The sequence below is a fragment of the Histoplasma capsulatum genome, assembly GCF_000150115.1.
Source record: "Histoplasma capsulatum G186AR genomic scaffold supercont2.7, whole genome shotgun sequence".
NCBI lineage: Eukaryota > Fungi > Ascomycota > Eurotiomycetes > Onygenales > Ajellomycetaceae > Histoplasma > Histoplasma capsulatum.
Window position 1 is genome coordinate 50,256 of NW_025544807.1, and position 18,353 is coordinate 68,608.

Consider the following 18,353-nt stretch of genomic DNA (forward strand, 5'->3'; position numbering starts at 1 on the left):
CACGATGTTCTAACAGTTGGTTTTGTTAAACAGGTAATAACTGTTTGCGCGGTGGCTTTTTATGCGAAGGTTATTCGTCCCGAAGCACTTGGCAGAAGCCCTCTACTTCCAAAGCCCCTGTTCCACTCCAAGCCAAAGATGGCTATTCCGAGGTACCTCATTACATTCCCGACATGAGCCCCCAGAGACACGATAGGGCTCCTGCTGCAATACCTACAAATAATGGCAAGTCTAGACCTATCCCCGTAGACGAAATCGAGCATGTTCATGTTCCCTCGCAACACATCACAAGTGTGGCTGGCGTGGGATCTAGAGGTTCGTGGTCGAATGTTACCTGGCCGTCTGGTCCCTCGTCTTTCACGCCGGAACATCCTGCCCAAAGACAATCTCGAGATGGTCCTGGTATTAATAAGATTTCTCGTGCAGAGCAACCAAAATCCGATTATCATTCCGCACTGCGGGAAATGTCCCATGGCGCTCCACATCAGAAGCGTGGAATGCCCGTCTTTCAAGGCAATATCGACCAGCGTCCGAAACACCAACAACAACAACCCCACGTTGACGCTACCAACTACCCGGCTCAAGCTCGGTTAGCTCTTAACATGGAGTCCCACGTGGCATTCGAGGCAACCAAGACCGAGAAGGAGAAAATGCTTGCCGGGGAACCGTACCAGAATTATTTTGACCCACAGCTCAACCGAGAGCGAGAACGGTGCAAGGCTGCGTTATGGCGATACAATAACGCGAGCAATCCGAATCTAGGAATTAGCCCGGATGAGCGCCGGCGACTCCTACAACAAGTCCTAATGCCTCCATTAGACCCGCAAGCCGAGCCAAGCCCCAATACCCCCGTAGGATCCTTGGGGCCTTGTGCCATTGTCGAAACGCCTTTCAACTGTCATTTTGGCTACAACATCAACATCGGGGAAGACGTACTGATATCTGAAAACTGTCTGCTCGCGGATGATTGCCCGATCAACATAGGTGCGCACACATGGATCGGCCCCAACGTCACGATCCTAGGATCCATGGCGATGGGAAGCATGCTGGATCGCAAGGGCTCTCGCAGCAAGTACCAGGGCCGCCCCGTCGTTATTGCTGAGGACTGTTGGATTGGCGCTGGGGCTACAATTTTACCCGGTGTGAGTCTCGGGAGGGGTGCGTATATTGCCCCGGGAGAAGTTGTCAAGCAACAAATACTGCCGTACGGTTTCCAAGGGTTGAAGCCTAATTTCCCTTAAATATTATTATACACGTATGTATGTATGATATTTAGTGGCTGCCCTCGTTCAACAACCGGAGACACGACATTGCCGTCGTTTGAAATTGTCCATTTCAAAGTCTGCATCCCCCCTTTCCCTCCAGCAATCGAATTCTGGCTGGCTGGCTCCAATGCTCGATTTGTAAGGGTTTAATATTAACTTATTGTGTTTGACCCCTCTTTTCAAGCCGTTGGTTATCTCGTTCTTTTACGTTTCTCGCTCTCTCTGCACTCTCTTTTTACATGGTATTTTCACTGCTATTTATTGTTTTTTTTTTTAAATTGTTTTCCTTTCGGAGTTTTTTTTTTTTGGAGTTTTTTTTCTTTCTTTTCAAAAGACGTTTGTTCTCGATTGTTGCGTTGCCACTTCATCTCCCCGTACTACACCTGTCCCTTTTCCTGCTTATACACAACACCACGTTCGATACGTTTCTATTCAGTGTTCGAACACTTCACCACCCATCTCATGCTTTAAAAAAAGAAGAAAAGAAAGAAAAAAACCGTCCTTTTACCTTTTGGCTTTTTACTGTTGCCGAAATGAAATTGCCGTCGGTTGATAGCAGGCCAATCGTCTCTCCTCCCGGTGAGGGGAGGAGCCCCTTTTATCCGTACCGTCTACATGCGTTTTATCTGCCTCTCTCTCTTTCTTTTTGCCTGTTTGATTGACTGATGATATGATGTGCGATTACTCTTCATGTTTCATGGTTAACGTTTTGGATTCGTTGAGAGAAACGAATTGTATATAGCTGAGTATGATTTGTGCCAGAGCTGATGGATGAGGATGAACGTTAACGGCCTCGGTTCTCAAATGGGGTTTTCTTTCGTTATAAATTATAACAATCAAGTGTGGAATTCTGCTACGTGGGTTTTAATCTTACGATCTAACAGAAGCTGACCGGTTATACTATATATATCCTTTTTGTTTTCTGCTTTTGCGTCGGTTTCTGCTCTTTACCAAGGTTGAAGGTGGTGGTGGCCTATGACGGGATTCCAGCGGCGTATATAGATCTGCTTGGTCTACTCTATGGTAGAGGATAATCAATCACCCTTTTTTATTCCGAGACAGCAAAATCAAGATGAACTATCCGAATTTAATCCCCGCTTGTCATGTATATACGACTCCAACAGCAGAGGAAGAGGGGCAACAGATCGATCGAAGGCTGACTAAGCTTCACCCCTCAGCCCAGCAGCCCAAGCCTTGTTTGCATTTCCCAATCAACTCCGCCTGTTCGCTGTCCCAAGAGTTAGCACAAACCTCATTTCTCGTCTCTTCCTTTCTCCTTCTCTCCCATTCTCATCGCGCGTTGCTTAGTTCTCTTTGCTACTCTCTTTTCTCACTGTCAACTCTCTTCTTCTCCCCCCCTTCCAATCCGCTTTGATATCCTAGGCCCGTTGTATCTGACCCACCTGCCCGTGTTTCGCGTTCCACATTCGGTATGTTCACCTACCTTAGTTTCGGCAGACACCGCTTTGACAACAGTTTCCAGCTGCTATATACACCACAACACCAACGCTGACAAGCCTCACCGTTCTGTTTCAAAGGGGCCCCCAGGCAAACGGGACTCAGGGCTGAACGCCTCCCGACAAATAGATACCCAATTGCGAAAATCGGCAAACTTCCTCTTCCCCTCCCCTCCCCCCCCCCCACACCACCCTGGCGGTTCTCCCCTCGACAAGACCATAGCTCCAGCTCCCGTTCCAGCACCTTTGCTCTTTGCGACCTTTAAAAAAGAAAAATCGGAGTCTTTTCTTTCTTTCCCTTTTCTTCTTTAATACAAGGGGGGAAAGAAAGCAAAGAAAAGCATCTGCAGCTCCTCCGTGCAATCTCCGCCCTTGGCCACCAGAGAGGAATAGAAAAAGACACCGAATTACCAAATATAACAGACAGAATCCCTCACCTCCCAAGATTCTAGACGGCTTCTGTTGAGTGGGCACGCCCCCTGCTTCTGCCGTCCTTTTTTTTTGTGTGTTTGTTTGTTGTTGTTTTTTAATCTTGGGGGGCGCGCGGCATGTCGTTTTCAATCACAGAGCTAGATAATACGGTTCGGGCCTTCTATGAAGGGAAAGGTGATGTTGTATGTGTTCTTCTTATTTTCTATCTTCTTAGTCCCTTTTGTTTCAAAATTTTGGTCCTATCTCCAGATCTATGTCGATAGATACAATGGATAACTCCCACAAAAAAGCTAAGGGGAAGCAACGAACGAGTCCCAGAGGAGGAGCAGCTTCTTCAAGTGTGTGGCATTTTGCTAATTACGTTTCTCTCTTATGCAGCAAAAACAAGCCGAATATGCCTTGACTGAGGTGACTATCCCATCCCTGCCCGCCATTTCTTCTTGACCCTCCCCAGTTCGATTTGATATTTGGTGAAACGGCTTTTTATCTGACATAACTTTGGGGGAACTACAGTTCAAGCAAAATCCCGATGCATGGCTCGTCGTCGCAGACATCCTTCAACAATCCGGATATGTCTACACGAAATGTAAAAAATGACCCCGTACAGCTCTTGCATTATACTACGCGTCCGGGGGACATGTTGTGGGCTAATTTGTTGCCATAGATCTCGGTTTACAGGTATTGGATGATCTTATCACGACAAGATGGAATATCCTTCCGCTTGTGCAACGTCAAGGTAGCTAGATATTCCCATCTTGTCTATCTTTTTCCTTCGTCTTTATTTGCAGTGGCTAAATTTTAACCTGCATTACCAGGTATCCGCAATTTTATCTGCGAATGCATCATCGAGCATTCCAATACGGAGGAGAAACTAAAGAATGAAAGGGCATTCCTTAACAAGCTCAATCTCGTGCTGGTATCCATATTGAAACAGGATTGGCCGGATAACTGGCCGAATTTCATCAAAGAGATCACCGAGGCATCGCCTGCCAATCTGTCTGTTTGTGAAAATAACATGGCCATATTCCGGCTGCTATCGGAAGAAGTGTTCGATTTCTCTCAGGACCAGATGATCTCCGAAAAGGCCAAGCGCCTGAAGACGGCGATGTGCAATGAATTCCCTCTGATTTTCAACCTCTTTTCCCAAATTCTGGCAGAAGCGCACCAGAGCAGTCTCATCAAAGCCACGTTAGAAACATTACTTCGCTTTTTGAACTGGATTCCGCTAGGATATGCCTTCGATCAGAAGATCATCAGCAAATTGCTTGAGAGGTTTTTGATGGTGCCCGATTTCATGAACTTGACACTCAAGTGTCTAACAGAGATTGGGAGTGTGCAAATTGGGTCGCAGTATCTATTTGACGAGACGCTTGTGCAGATGTTTACGAATACAATGGTGAAGGTATCGGAAATGATCCCCTCGCCGATGGATCTCAAGCAAACATATGCCACAAGCAACTCTCGTGAACAAGAGTTTATTCTGAATTTAACCCTCTTCCTTTGTAACTTCTTCAGCGTTCACCTAAATGTAGGTTTTAACCCTTTCATCTAACCCGCCGTCTTTTCTGGTGATTGAAGATCCTAATGCTGACTGTTCCTGATACCTCATTCGTTCTTTTTTATTTTTAGCTCCTCGAAAAACTACCCGATACCAATATCCTCATCCGTGCGCATTATTACCTTATCTGCATTAGCAAGATCGATGACAGGGAAATTTTCAAGATCTGCCTCGAGTACTGGACAAAGCTAGTGCAGGAATTGTATGAGGAAATGCAACAGCTCCCGATCACAGATATCAACCCCTTAGTCAATATGGGCGTCAGCGGCCTTTCGAATGGAGGGGCTCCGAATCCTAGCACCCTAGCCAACTACCCCCTCCGAAAACACAAATATCAGGAGGTCCTATCAGAGCTGAGGGTAGTGATGATAGAGAAGATGGTGAGGCCTGAGGAAGTTCTAATCGTGGAAAATGATGAGGGTGAAATTGTGCGTGAATTCGTCAAAGAGAGTGACACCATTCAACTCTACAAGACCACGCGGGAGTGTCTGGTATACCTGACCCATTTGGACGTGGTGGACACTGAAAACATTATGGCGGATAAATTGGCCAAGCAAGTGGACGGCTCCGAATGGTCATGGGCGAACTGCAATACGCTGTGCTGGGCGATCGGCTCCATATCCGGCGCGATGAATGAGGAGACCGAAAAACGCTTTCTCGTCACCGTTATCAAAGACCTGCTTGGCCTGACGGAAATGAAACGGGGCAAAGACAACAAGGCTGTCGTGGCGAGTAATATCATGTACATAGTTGGACAGTATCCTCGGTTTTTAAAGGCGCATTGGAAATTTTTGAAGACGGTAGTGAACAAGCTGTTCGAGTTCATGCATGAGACGCATGAAGGTGAGTCTTTTCGATCCGTGATCCCCAGCAAAGAAAAGGAGCTCATATGAAAAAAATCCAATAGGTGTCCAGGATATGGCCTGCGATACGTTTATCAAAATTGCCAACAAGTGCAAGCGCCATTTCGTCGCTCTTCAACCTGGCGAGAGCGAGCCGTTTATCGAAGAAATCGTCCGAACTATGCGGAAAATCACCTGCGACCTCTCCCCACAACAAATTCATACCTTCTACGAGGCCTGTGGCTATATGATTTCAGCGCAGGGCCAGAAGAGCCTTCAAGATCGGCTGATTGAGAACCTTATGGCGCTTCCGAATTCAGCCTGGGATGCGATTATCAGCCAAGCCACGCAGAATCCATCCATTCTGGAAGATCCGGAGACCATCAAGATTATTGGTAATATTATGAAGACGAACGTTGCCGCGTGTTCGTCAATTGGGAGTTTCTTCGACTCACAGATAGGCCGTATCTATCATGATATGCTCAATATGTATAGAGCGACAAGCCCACTTATATCTGATGCTGTTGCGAGGGGTGGTGAGTTCTTTCCCTTGTTTTAATAGCTAATTATGAGTTTGTCCGATATTAACCCCATTTTTTACCATTCAGGAGAAAATGCCACAAAAATGCCCAAGGTTCGGGGCCTGCGGACGATCAAGAAGGAGATCCTGAAGCTTATAGGCACCTACGTGGAAAAGGCAGACGATTTGGAAATGGTTAATACCAATATGGTACCTCCTTTGTTGGATGCTGTCCTTGTGGATTACAACAACAATGTTCCCGATGCTCGGGAAGCTGAGGTCCTCAACGTTATGACAACCCTCATCCACAAACTTCATGTAAGTCCTCTTCTTCTATTGTCCTTCGACAGGACTCATTCCACTCCATTTGCAGCAAAGCTAACAATACGACAGAATCTTATGGACGACAAAGTTCCCCTTATCATGGAATGTGTATTCGCATGTACGCAAGCAATGCTGGACGCCGACTCCCACAAATATCCCGAACACTACGTGGAGCACTTCAAGCTCCTCCAGGCCATTAATCTTTACTGTTTCCCCTCCCTCATACGACTCAGCGAAAACCAATTCAAGTATGTAATCGAATCGGTCGAGAAGGCGAGCAAGCATGATGACAGAGAGGTGGAAAATACCGCCTTGACAATATTCCTTGAGCTGGTGAATAATATGACCGAAACGGACCCTCAAATATCGAGCCATTTCTTCAAGCAATTTTACATGCCTATCCTTCAAAATGTCTTTGCCGTTCTTACTGATAGTAGTCATAAAGCTGGTATGTCCATTCGATTTTTTCCCCCTTGTCCTCGGTGCCGAATATAGGGGGTAGTGCGTTAAATCTGTTCCCAATTTTGCTAATTTCCGTTTTCTGTTTTATAGGGTTCAAAAACCAGGCTATGCTTCTTTCTCGTATGCTTTATCTTGTCAAAATCGACAAGATCCCCGGGCGCATACTTCCGGCGGATGAAACGGACCAAAGTTCCAATAGAGACCTCCTAACGGCATATTTGAAGAAGAATCTTACGTTCCTGAATCTAAATCAGTGAGTAATAGCTTAAGCTAGATATATAGCATAGCCTTCATCTTTCTCTGTGTCTCTGCAGCGCATTCCTAATCATTATACATTAAACCCCACAGATCCCAAATAGATAAATTCGTTGACGGCCTCTTTGATTTCAACGACGATTTCAACAAATTCAAAACGCACCTTCGCGACTTCTTAATCTCCCTAAAAGAATTTGCTGGCGACAACGCCGAGTTATATGCCGAGGAGCGCGAGCAGGCGCTTCGAGACGCCAAGATGGCCGAGCGGGATCGGCAGATGAAAGTTGGTGGACTGTTGAAGCCGGCTGAGATGGATCAGGAGGAGGAGTTGTGACTGGACGAAGAGCTCCGGGCAGAAGTTGCTCCAGCGGGTGTGCAGGTGGAGGTGGGGGATTTTACAGTTTCTTCCCAGTCGCCTATTTCTTCCTCCCTTTCTCACCATCGTCAATCAGCAGCGGGCACAGATCATAATAAGGATGGCTTAGATGGTTGGGCCTTGTACCGCTGTTGACTACTTGTTTGTTTACTTCTTTTTTTCTTTTTTTTTTACAAAAAAAGATATCAGATAACATCAGAGAATCAGAAAAATAGGAAAGTTTTTTTTGAAGTTTTTCACGATGATCGGTAGCGATTTCAAGTTATCATTTGGTTGATTGGTATTTTTCTCTCCCTCTTTTCTTTTCTTTTCTTCTTCTTTTATATTTGCTCTCTGGACCTTTCCTACTTTAAAATAATGGAAAACAGAAGAGGGAGCCGCTCAGCTCAGCTCAATGATGCGTACCTGTTCCACAGCTTGGTCGGTGGAAGTTTTTCAAAGGGTCAGGGTTCTTTTTATGTTGTATGGAGAAGAGGACTGACTTCCTCTGTTTTACCTTGACGCGATACCGTTACTGCTGCCGCTGATACCTGTACTAGGATATTATTTTGTTTTACTATCCAAGGTTAATAATAATGGCTGGTTTAAAAATGATTGAGGAAAAAGCGGATGCTGGCTGCATTCAGTCAGACCTTCAAAAAAGAAAAGTTATACAATGAAAATGGGGGAGGAGAGAAAGAGTGGAAATGACAAAGGAACTCGAAGTGACCGGATTGGAATTGTTATATTCTTTATTTTTATTTTTATTTTTTTTACATTTTTCAGAAAAATTTAATTGATTCCCCCTGGGAAGAAAAGATATTTAGTTATTTGATCCCCGGTTCAATCGTGCTAGAACTCCTTGTAAAACATGCAATCCTGTAGGAAGGCTTTACCACTACGCCAAAAAAGACCAATCCTTAAGGTAGCCACCTATTCCTCAAGAGATATATATATATACATATATACATGCATGATTCACACTCCTTCCACTGTAACCCGCGAGTCAATTTTTCCTATGAGATGATCCACGTGACTGCCAGAACTGGATACCAACCTCTCATACTTGCCACTCTTCCAATCCAACACAGGATTTATATGATATACGATACATCCAACACAGCCCGCCATTCCTCCAAGTGAACCCGTGATATTCCTACACGCCCCTTCGCGTCACATACCGCGCACCCGCTCTACCAATCCTTTATCAATCTCAGCGCGATCTAGCCCCTCTTGGGGACAGCAGCCATACAATGTCTAGAGACAGAGGAGCAATGACGCAAAGGCTTCGTACAGCGGGGGCCACCAGCAGCACCAGCACAATTACCCAAGGGGAGACGACTGGCGGGCTGCAACAACAACACCAACAACAACGACAGTTTATAATAACAGGGCGCTTGAGGTTAAGAGCTGAGGCGGATAATACGGCGGAAACGGCATCGGGGACGGGGACGGATCAGGTTACTAGAAGGAGCATACGCTGGGCGGAGGATGTGGTAGACAATGAGGGATTGGGGAGGAAGAGTTCGAAGGGTGTGTAGATGTCAATTTTCTTCTTCTTCTTCTTTTTATCACTTGGGAATCCCTTTAAATGCAGCGGGTTTTCCGCTCTTTGATCTCCTTCAAGCTGCATATCTCATAGCCCCGTCGTCATTCAGGCTCCACTTCCTTTCCCCATCCCCCCTGCCTCCACCAGTCAACCAACCAATTAATCCATCAGTCATTAACTTCGTTGTCTAGTCTGCTGCATCTACCATAAAGCCCGGCCGGTAGGCGAAAGTAGCTCCGAATCCTCGTCAGACTCTTCTTCAGACTCCGGTGACAGCGACAGCGACAGCGATGCTGACACTGGCGAAGCCAGGATGGCCAGTGGCCGCCTACCTGCTAACCGTATGCATTGTCACCAGCATAGGCTGCACGATACTAGCAGCTCTCAGCAAGATGGACCTTCGGGACATGAAGGGTGTGATGACAGTCATGCTGGGACCGATAGCGACAACTGTTGCGATAGCGGTAGCAGTGATGCGAATAAACGCAGGCAGATACAGATACATCGTCAGCATCGTCAGCGGCGGCCAAACGCGTATGAGCGTATGCCGAAGTTTCGCTCTAAGAAAAAGGAATGAATATGGCAGTACGATAAAGAGAAGGGCAAAAAGCAGGGAGGACTGCAGGGCAGTAGTCCGTCGCCGTCAATTTTGAAACATATTTCCGCAATTCAGTTTTCAAAAAGTTCCAGAGCTTTTTGCGAGGGACTCTGGTTATTCTCTAATAAGCCATATCCCTTCCCCCACCCCGCGGGTCTTCTTCTTTGCCCTTCCTACGGTTGACCAGTAAATCCTCTGGAACTCTTTTTGCACCATATGTTTTCTTTTATGGGACGAATGAATGTGTTATGATTTGCATTGATGGGTTTTTGTGTGCGGGGCGGACATGTGCACATACAGGCATACAAACAAACATGGGGAATTGGCGTCCCCGTGATTCTTTAGGTAGGGAGCATTATCCTCGTCTCCCTATACGTTCTCTCGCTTCGTCTTTTTGTTTTGGTCAAGTACAAAGCCCCTCCTTGGTGGTTCAAGACCCCGTGTGCGTCGTATAGCGCACCGATAGAGTGAGTTAGAAATACCAATGTATATACATACCATTTTGATGACCCCAGAACGATCGAGGATTTCGCAACTTTCTTCTTACTTTTTATTTTTATTTTTATTTATTTATTTATTTTTGGCTTAATCCCACGTTTGATTGAGCCCATCCCATACATTTCCGACGGTTTTTTCTTCTACTGATGAAAGAAGAACATGTTCAGGAAAGTAGGCTAGCATGGTCTTGGGGTATCACATATGTATGTACTGTATAATGCGCCTCTCTATCATTTTTCGTTGATGTAAAAAATATAGAAAAAAAAACGAGAAGGTATTTTTTGTGAACTGTGCTCAGACAAACAATTGCTTATTAGGCTCAAACACCGCTCAAGTTTTGGCTTTTTATCTCCGCTAGGGAGAAAAAACGCACCGTAATAGCAAGGCAAGACAAAAAGAGGAAAGGAAGGGAACTGCTTAAGAAGGGTAATCTAATAGGGAATGGTGTAAGGATGGGCGTTATGGGTATTATAAATTATTAAAAACAACATACATGAAAGGAAAAGTAATCAGGAGTCAGTCGTCCTTACAACGGCTTAGATCCTCAATCAACCATCCCTCCCTCTCCGCTTCCAAATTCAACCAGAGTGGTAAAAGTGAAGAAATTTATATATATCGTCCGAAGTATCTTTCACAGCATCATACTCCGCCGCCTCGATGTCGCAAGTCGCTCTACCCTCTTAACATCGGATGCCCCTTCATGCCCATCGAGGAACACATCATGATCGAATTCGGACGCGCCCTTCATGGATCGTAGATTGGAAGAGGAGGTGGTGGATGAGGAAGAAGCATACTGGTGATAATCGTCACTCCGTTTGTTACTCGCCTTGACCCTTGCCGATTCCAGTACTGCCTCGGCGTCCACGGCGTTTTCTTTTGCGAGAGTAGTAGAACTTTGACTTCTACGTGACCTTGAGTGGGTTCCACTAGTAGCGGGATTGGAGGAATGCCGTCGAGAAGTCCGAGTCGAACTATTCCGAAGACCAACATCTTGTTCATAATCGACGGAGCTTTCAGAAACATCTCTCTCTCGATTGCTTCTCCCTTTACTTCCCGCCATAAGAGTTGATATAGCCACGCTTGACGTCGACGGACCCGTTTCTGGGGTAGTTACGAAGTCGAATTTATTTGCGGAGAGTGTCCGGCGTTTCCTGTTTGCGGTGACATTGGACGGCAAGTCAATCATCATATTTCGGTCTTTTCCTCCGAGAAAACTCGCACATGAATCATTATACGCCATTGAAGATGCATAAGAATCATGGCTATTTCCTTCACCACACCTTTCCTTGGCCAAGTCGAGATCAGACTTCGAAGATCTCCTGAAGCGAGCATCACCACTAACAGCATCTACAAGCTCCTTAGTAGGCCGCCGCATTTTATCCCTAAGATTTGGCTCTGCGTAGCTTATAGAGCCACGAGACCGGCGGGGCGGACGAGTCATCCCAATCGCCGGTACGGGTGACGTATCTCTTGGTTCTAAACGAGTTTCAGAGGGATTCGTAGATGCAAAAGAAGTGGTATCACCTTCAGCAAGGAGACTGTGGGTAATGTCCCTGTTTTCCTCGGCGGGAGGTTGCTCCGGCATTATGTTAATATCTACAACATCCTGCTTCGTCTGTTTGATGGTAGACGGTACCGCCCGAATCGATTTGTCAATCGCATCGTGGCTTCTATTCCTTGGGAGTTTAGGATTAGGTTTCGGGATATCCTTTTCCCAATCTCCAGTGCCGGAATTCTTTTTGGTAGGAGAAGAGGTCCTTTGAGTGATATTTGTGCTTTCTATGTATCAACATATTAGCCTAGTTCTTGAAATAACGGGTATGGTTGAAGCATACTTGGCCCTAGAGCACGACGAACAGTGGTTCTCTCCACTTTTCGACTTTCCGGCTTGCTCGCGTTGGTTTTCGTTGGTGTTTTTTCGAATTCTACGCTGGTGTGTCTTGAAGTGTAGTTGGATGCTCCAGCTAGTCGAGTGTATTGGAAATCATCATGGTGATTGAAGGGTTGGGACATCAAGTCATCATCATCCCGTACGCTAAGTTTGCGCTTTGATCCGGATTTTGAAATATGTATCGGCACAAAATCTTGCTCATTGGTTTCAACATCCTTACTTCGAGGGGTACTGTTTAGCAGGGAACTATCCCTTTTGCTTCTCCTCGCTCCCAAGTTCGACATGGACGGCGAGGGTTGAATTGGGTTTTCGTTGGCCGTGGAAATTGTCGAGGACTCTTCATCCGCCGGGGGATCCATCGTCTTCGACATTGTTGGTTGTGGAATTGGCGTGGAAGTTACACCAGGCGAATCGTTTTCTCCACCCTCAATACCTACTAGATCGGCAAAATCCTCACTTCTGTAAATTCCATTAGCATACCCATCTTGGAGATGAGGGTCAAATCATAGTATATCCTTACTCTAGCGTTAATCTAGGGTAAAATTTGTCCTCCATAATAGCAGGAAGTCGGCTCTCATCCGTCACCTGCCGAGCAGCTTTCATTAAAGACCTCCGACGAGCCGTTTCCGGAGAAATTTGGAACTCTCCATCAATGGATCTTCGCTTTGGCTTGGAGAGCAAACCTCTTCTTCGAGGCAATGAACCCAAGTCTGCAATCAAGCTTCCAAATTCAGCCAGCTTTGCATCCAATTGCGATTTCAGATTATCGATTTCACAGCCCAATTGTCCATCATGTTTCAACTTTTCAAGTTCTTGATTCGCAGCAATGGCTTCTTCACGGAGGGCCGCATTTTCCACAAGGAGGCGAGAGACTTCGGATTCCAGAGTGCGTATGCGGAGGGACTGTATAGAGTTCGCACGGGCAATTTCGCGATTTTGCCTTATGAACCGACGTTTTACTAGTAAGAGTTCCCAAGTCAGTGGGACATCTTTGGAGACTCATAAACATAGAGGATCCGATAAGGACATACAAGACTCGACGGATTCTGCAGCCGCGGGGAGATCATTCAACCTCGCCATAGTTGTAGGTTGTGAAGAGTCAATTGTCGAGTCAAAACTGGTAAAAGAGGAGTGAAACAGAACAAAGCTGGTTGGGACATTAATTATAGGCAGGTTAGGGAATCGGTTAAAAATAAGCCAAATAGTTATTATCCCGGAGTTCTGGTTTCGACTTCTCTGCAGTCGGAGGTCGTTGGAAAATGTTGGACTGATTTCGACGTTTGCTGTGGCGAGGCGACAAAAACAATAACGAGCGGCTTTGTTGACATTTGACCAGAAGCAGTTAGTCTGGTTGCTGGAATAGACAAATGGGTCACGTGTTGATATCGCTTATCATGTTATCCTCCTCAACATTCATCATGAATTTGGCGAGTTGCACCAAACAAGTCCAGTTGACGTTGCTTCCTCATAGAATGCTGGAAGGCAATGTCCAGGCCAACGGCATTTTCCTCCGCGGGGACTTCTTCTTCCCTTCGCCAGTCCTCAATTAACCCTCTTTCCTCGCAGCAATCATCTCCTCTCGCAGCCCGAATAGCATCCAAAAAACTCGAGCTTGAAAACCTCAGGCAGCTCCGTGATGTGAGCGGCGCATTGGCATCACAAATGGAGGAACTGGGAGAGAAGTTGGCTACTCTCAAAGATGGGACTGAAGGTTGGCTTGCATGCATATCCCCCCCTGGATGAATGAAAAGATACTCTCTGGCGCAAAGAAAAAACTAACCATTGATGTCAATCAGCGGTGGCATATGTTATGGCTAATTGGGGCAATGTTCTCAGTGCAATCAGCATGGCATCCAGTGAGTTCACGAAAATAAACTGATACAAAATATACAGAGGCTGATTGTAGATATTTAGCCAAAGTAGCTGCTGCAAGTGAACGCGGTCCTCATAGCGACAGAAAGGAAACTGAGAAAAACGACCAACAACAAATCCCTCTTCCGTCAACACTGGTTCGAATCCCAGCCGAATAGCCAGGCACATCGCAAATATCTGGAAGGATCCACTGGCCTGAGCATGGATGTAGATGATTAAATGCTGTGATGATTCCATTTTTACACCTTCGTACTGTACATGTACTGTACGACATTATATGTTTAGCATGCCCGGGTTGTATAGGCGTTCTATGTAGATAGATTTAATCGAAGATAAAGAGGCAATGGGTATATGACAGTTTATGAGGATTTATTTTGAACGTTCTCGTCCAGATTTGTTTTGTGCAAACCAAGATTGGAGGCGGAACAGTCAATCATCACGAGGACTGATAGTGCAACCATGAAATCATATGGCATTTATTTTCCTTCGGTGACCTCTATTCCACTGATTCCACAATGCGGGGTGATCTATGGGGGGAAACAAGATACGATGCCTTATTGAGCGGGCCGTACCCACCGCCCAGACACTAGCCACGGTTGGTTGCCCTATCAACAGCGTCCTTTGCGTCCAGCGTCAATTCCCCCTTATTTATATCACACTTGTTCCCGATCATCCAGCCCTCTGTGAAGCCTCCAAGAAGCCTTGGAACTCCCTTCTGTTGGCCTGCCTCTGGCTAGTTTCATAGCCCATATTTAATTGACATAACGCTACGGGAATTATTTGCGTAATCTCTTGTTCTCGGTGATACGGGATTCACTGTCCAAGCCGTCTGCCAGACCAACAAAATACAATTGAGACTGGGAGACATACAGTGAAATGGTTCTAATTCTAGATGTCAAGACCAGGCTACCATTCATCGATCTAGCTCAATATTCCCAGAACACAGTCATAGTTCTATAATGCCTTACATCACACGCGCTGTTTCGCGCCGCAACAACACTCATGATATAAAGAACCCTACAAACCCACTCTATACTTCTTCTGTTGAAGCTTCGAATATTACATCAAAACTTGACAGTGTACGGAATCCTCTCGGAGAAACAACTGGTAATTACCACTCTACTCCGATCCCGCCAAAGAAAATACCCATCTCCTCAAAAGTGACACGACCAACAGACGAGATTGCCAATAATAACCATACTACAAGACCGATGGTTGTGAAAAGATCTCGAAGCATCAAAGACCTCATAAACCCGGAAGAACTTGGGATAAAGGTATTTAGGACTACATTGTTGAGTGGAGTCGACAGAGACGACATCCAAACCCCTCCCACCTGCGCCAACAGCAACGACATGGAAGACAGTCAACGAAGACAAAAAGGCGGGTAAAAACTTGATTTTGTTGGTTTCTATGACCCTTTTTTGATTGCTTTTATTTTGATTACTTGGGATACTATGTTAAACGTATACACTAACAGATACCTTCAGTAGATATAATATCCCCAAACCCAATGTCCCAAGCCGTAGGGGAACAAATTTCCCCCAAAACGCAACCTCCACAGCTAGTTCCATCGCAAATTGCCCAGACTCCACGGTTCGATCCAGAGTTGCATAAAAGTCCGGTAAAGGAGGGACTAGCTAGCGATGACGAGGATTCATTCGTGCAATCCATTATTTCACGTTCAGCTTTCAAATCAAATAACAATGGCAAATGGGCAGATCAGGCCGCACGATCCATGCCATATACGTCTCATTGCCAGGCCAGAGATTTCCAGGAATTCGAGGACCCCTTGGAGGCTATAGATGCCCTTGAAGATGCTCTTGAACAGATTGGACAATCCCTGCCGGTCATGGAGGAGAACGGGCTTGACTCTCCTGTGAGAGCAAGTACTCCAACTGACGGAAACCATGTCTCGCGAAGCAATGGAACAAACATAGCTTCCAAGAAGCATAATTCTACCCTCCAGAGCCAACATATCGAAAATGGGTCGAGGTCACGACTTACAGGAGCAAAGCAATCTCAACCGCTGTCCATGAGACCTAAGCTATCGTCCGTCACTACGTCACATTCAACGAAGAACTCGGATCGGGTTGCAAGTAAATCCGGCCCTTCAGGATCTCGCCGTATCAGTATATCCAGAAAAAGCAGCCATTCTAACCTACCTTCGAATACCACGTCAACACTGACGTCCCGGGCAAATAAGACCCGGGCAAATTCCACCGCCATTGCTAGCATATCAAAACCTGGATTTACACCATCTAAATCTACCAAGCCGCCCACACGCCCAACATTTGAATTGCCAGGAGAAGCCATATCCAGGCGCCAGAAAGCGCAGCGGGAAGAGCGATTGAAGCAGGAAGAACAAGAACTACAGCGACGGCGAGAGTTTAAGGCGAGGACGCCCCGAAACTACTCTTCGCCATCCTTTCCGGTGAAGGAAACGATTGCAAGCCGGAGTCGCACGACACTTAAAGCAGAGGAAGCGTTAAACATAATAAACGCCCACCCTGATAACTCTAAAAGGCATACATCATTGAACTCGACAAGGGCTAGCAGGCCTGAGTCTACCCGAACCAGCTCTTTAGGTACTGCTATGACAAGGAGTGCCGCGTCCAGTCATACGCAGCCAGGCACGAATGCTACAGGGAAATCAGTGACGACGTCCGCAAGTACTCCAGCACGACCTGCGAATCAGGACATTGCAAATGGGGTTTCAAGCCCGCCCAACAAATCCCCCGGAAAGGATCGCGATAAGCAGCGAAGTGAGATGTCACCAGTTTCGTCTTCCAGATCCCCAATCACCCCTGCGACATCCTGCCCGAGGGCGGCTGATGCCACACCCCTCGTGCAAAGATCGCGCGGGAAGGAGATTTTTGCGCGCGACCGGATTCATGAAATTGAACGAGACCGCGAAAGGCGGGAGAAGGAGGAGGCGGCGAGAAGAGCACGGACTGAAGCGGCGGAGCGCGGCAGGATAGCTAGCCGCGAATGGGCGGAGAGGCAAAAACTGAAGTTGAAATTGGCCAGGAAGAGTCAGAGCGATTTGCCACGAGGCGAGATGGGTGGATAGAATGATGGGGCCGATGAAATTGAGACTTGCGAGGTTTCTTAACGAGTTGGCGCTGTATATCCGCCGTCCACTGTGCCAGCTGGGAGTTAAGGTTGATTGCTTGTATATTTTTTAATCACAATTTGCTGTTTTTGCCGCGAGGAGTTTATAGGAGGGGAGGGGGATGTATGTGTGTGTGTGCGACGACTGCCACACCTGTCTTTCTCTGGCAATGGAGTTACCGAGCTAGGGATTCTGCGTGGGATGCTTTTAAAATCCAATTCCATGTCTGCGTTGTATTATTAACAAATTATGTCGAGCCAGGGGTAAATAAATGGACGTTATCCGCAACTGACCGATCCTTCAACTTCTCATAAAAGAATAAAGGGAGAGATAAGAGACAATTAATCGACCAGGCAGAAATAAAGAAAAAACCCCTTCCCATCACCACAAACTCGAAAGGCGAACAGACATAATTTCAAAAACAAAACCCCCGTAAGAGCCGGTAATGTCGTCAATGACAGGCAAATCTCATCCTTGTATTTTATTTCCACGCCACGAAACGAGTTCTACGAACTAAATTAAGCTGTGATCTTATGATCATACTTTTTTTTATTTTTTATTTTTTTTTCCAATCCCTCCTTTGTTTGCCTCCATCAAACCCAAACAGCCGTCAGCTGGCCCTGCAGAGAAAAAAACCCAGCGAGGAGCTAAGCTAGCTCGCAGCCTTCGATCGCGAGAAAGCCACATACGTCACTTTGCTGAAGAAATCTGTTTCGCGCCTTGTGATGAAGAAAAGACGAGAAGGGGAAAGAAGAAAAGAAAGGGGAGGAAAAGGGAAAAAAAAGAAAAAAGAGAAGAAAAGAAAAGAAAAGAAAAGAAAAGAAAATCTTGCTGCGTCGTCCCTGACAGGTGAGCCCGGATGATATAGTAAATTCGGTCTCTTGAAGAAAATTTGAACTCTTAAATGGACGTGGGTAGAACGGTCTTTTGATCTGAATGGATGAGAGTGCATGAGTGAGGAATGAACGTCATTAGCAAGGTATCAGATTGAGTTGATAAAGTTCGTGGAGTGGACGTAACGATCTGCGTAAAGAGGTTAGTTAACCTGTCCATCTCTCTGTATCTAGAAAGAAGCCCAGGCACCTACAAGTACTTAGGACCTACCAACTTTCCACCACATCCAATTGTGCATTACTATGACGCGCGGGACTACATCTATACAATCGGAGTAGGCTGCCTCATTACCGGAGAGAATTACGCTCCCTAAGCATGCTAGTGAATGAAACGTGCTTCCTTTGCGTACGCTGCGTGGTGGCCATGCTTTTTGGCTTCGAAGCTCCCTGAGGATACTCTTTAAGCACCGGCGGGATCCTCTAGACTCGACCTGCAGGCCTTCAGGAGCAGTCATTATTCCATACGTCTC

General features: G+C 46.2%; 6 protein-coding genes across 6 annotated transcripts in view; 5 read left to right on the top strand and 1 right to left on the bottom strand.

The window, feature by feature from the left end:
- Nucleotides 1–1,241, top strand: part of HCBG_05302 (C6 zinc finger domain-containing protein) — a gene marked incomplete at both ends in the record, with an annotated part of 2,327 nt that extends 1,086 nt beyond the window's left edge. Inside the window, one exon of the mRNA XM_045432351.1 lies at nucleotides 34–1,241. Coding sequence (XP_045286467.1) covers nucleotides 34–1,241 — 1,208 coding nt within the window. The remainder of the gene's footprint in view (nucleotides 1–33) is intronic.
- Nucleotides 1,242–3,270: 2,029 nt separating this feature from the next.
- Nucleotides 3,271–7,449, top strand: HCBG_05303 (exportin KapK; the record flags this gene model as incomplete). Its single annotated transcript, XM_045432352.1, has 11 exons — nucleotides 3,271–3,336; nucleotides 3,533–3,562; nucleotides 3,668–3,740; nucleotides 3,819–3,890; nucleotides 3,970–4,682; nucleotides 4,784–5,555; nucleotides 5,620–6,090; nucleotides 6,163–6,392; nucleotides 6,468–6,846; nucleotides 6,951–7,113; nucleotides 7,209–7,449. The coding sequence occupies 11 exons, from the start codon at nucleotides 3,271–3,273 to the stop codon at nucleotides 7,447–7,449; spliced, it is 3,210 nt and encodes a 1,069-aa protein (XP_045286468.1).
- A 1,120-nt stretch (nucleotides 7,450–8,569) lies between these two features.
- On the top strand, nucleotides 8,570–10,175 carry HCBG_05304 (uncharacterized protein; the record flags this gene model as incomplete). Its single annotated transcript, XM_045432353.1, has 2 exons — nucleotides 8,570–9,003; nucleotides 9,211–10,175. 2 exons carry the CDS (start codon nucleotides 8,724–8,726, stop codon nucleotides 9,594–9,596), a joined length of 666 nt encoding a protein of 221 aa, XP_045286469.1.
- Nucleotides 10,176–10,746: 571 nt separating this feature from the next.
- On the bottom strand, nucleotides 10,747–14,115 carry HCBG_05305 (shugoshin; the record flags this gene model as incomplete). Its single annotated transcript, XM_045432354.1, has 6 exons — nucleotides 10,747–11,894; nucleotides 11,951–12,465; nucleotides 12,527–12,965; nucleotides 13,038–13,289; nucleotides 13,418–13,677; nucleotides 13,898–14,115. The coding sequence occupies 6 exons, from the start codon at nucleotides 14,113–14,115 to the stop codon at nucleotides 10,747–10,749; spliced, it is 2,832 nt and encodes a 943-aa protein (XP_045286470.1).
- Nucleotides 14,116–14,837: 722 nt separating this feature from the next.
- Nucleotides 14,838–15,266, top strand: HCBG_05306 (uncharacterized protein; the record flags this gene model as incomplete). Its single annotated transcript, XM_045432355.1, has 1 exon — nucleotides 14,838–15,266. One exon carries the CDS (start codon nucleotides 14,838–14,840, stop codon nucleotides 15,264–15,266), a length of 429 nt encoding a protein of 142 aa, XP_045286471.1.
- Nucleotides 15,267–15,388: 122 nt separating this feature from the next.
- Nucleotides 15,389–17,072, top strand: HCBG_05307 (uncharacterized protein; the record flags this gene model as incomplete). The annotated part of the gene is made up of 1 exon (XM_045432356.1): nucleotides 15,389–17,072. The coding sequence occupies one exon, from the start codon at nucleotides 15,389–15,391 to the stop codon at nucleotides 16,946–16,948; it is 1,560 nt and encodes a 519-aa protein (XP_045286472.1).
- Between the last annotated feature and the right edge of the window lie 1,281 nt (nucleotides 17,073–18,353).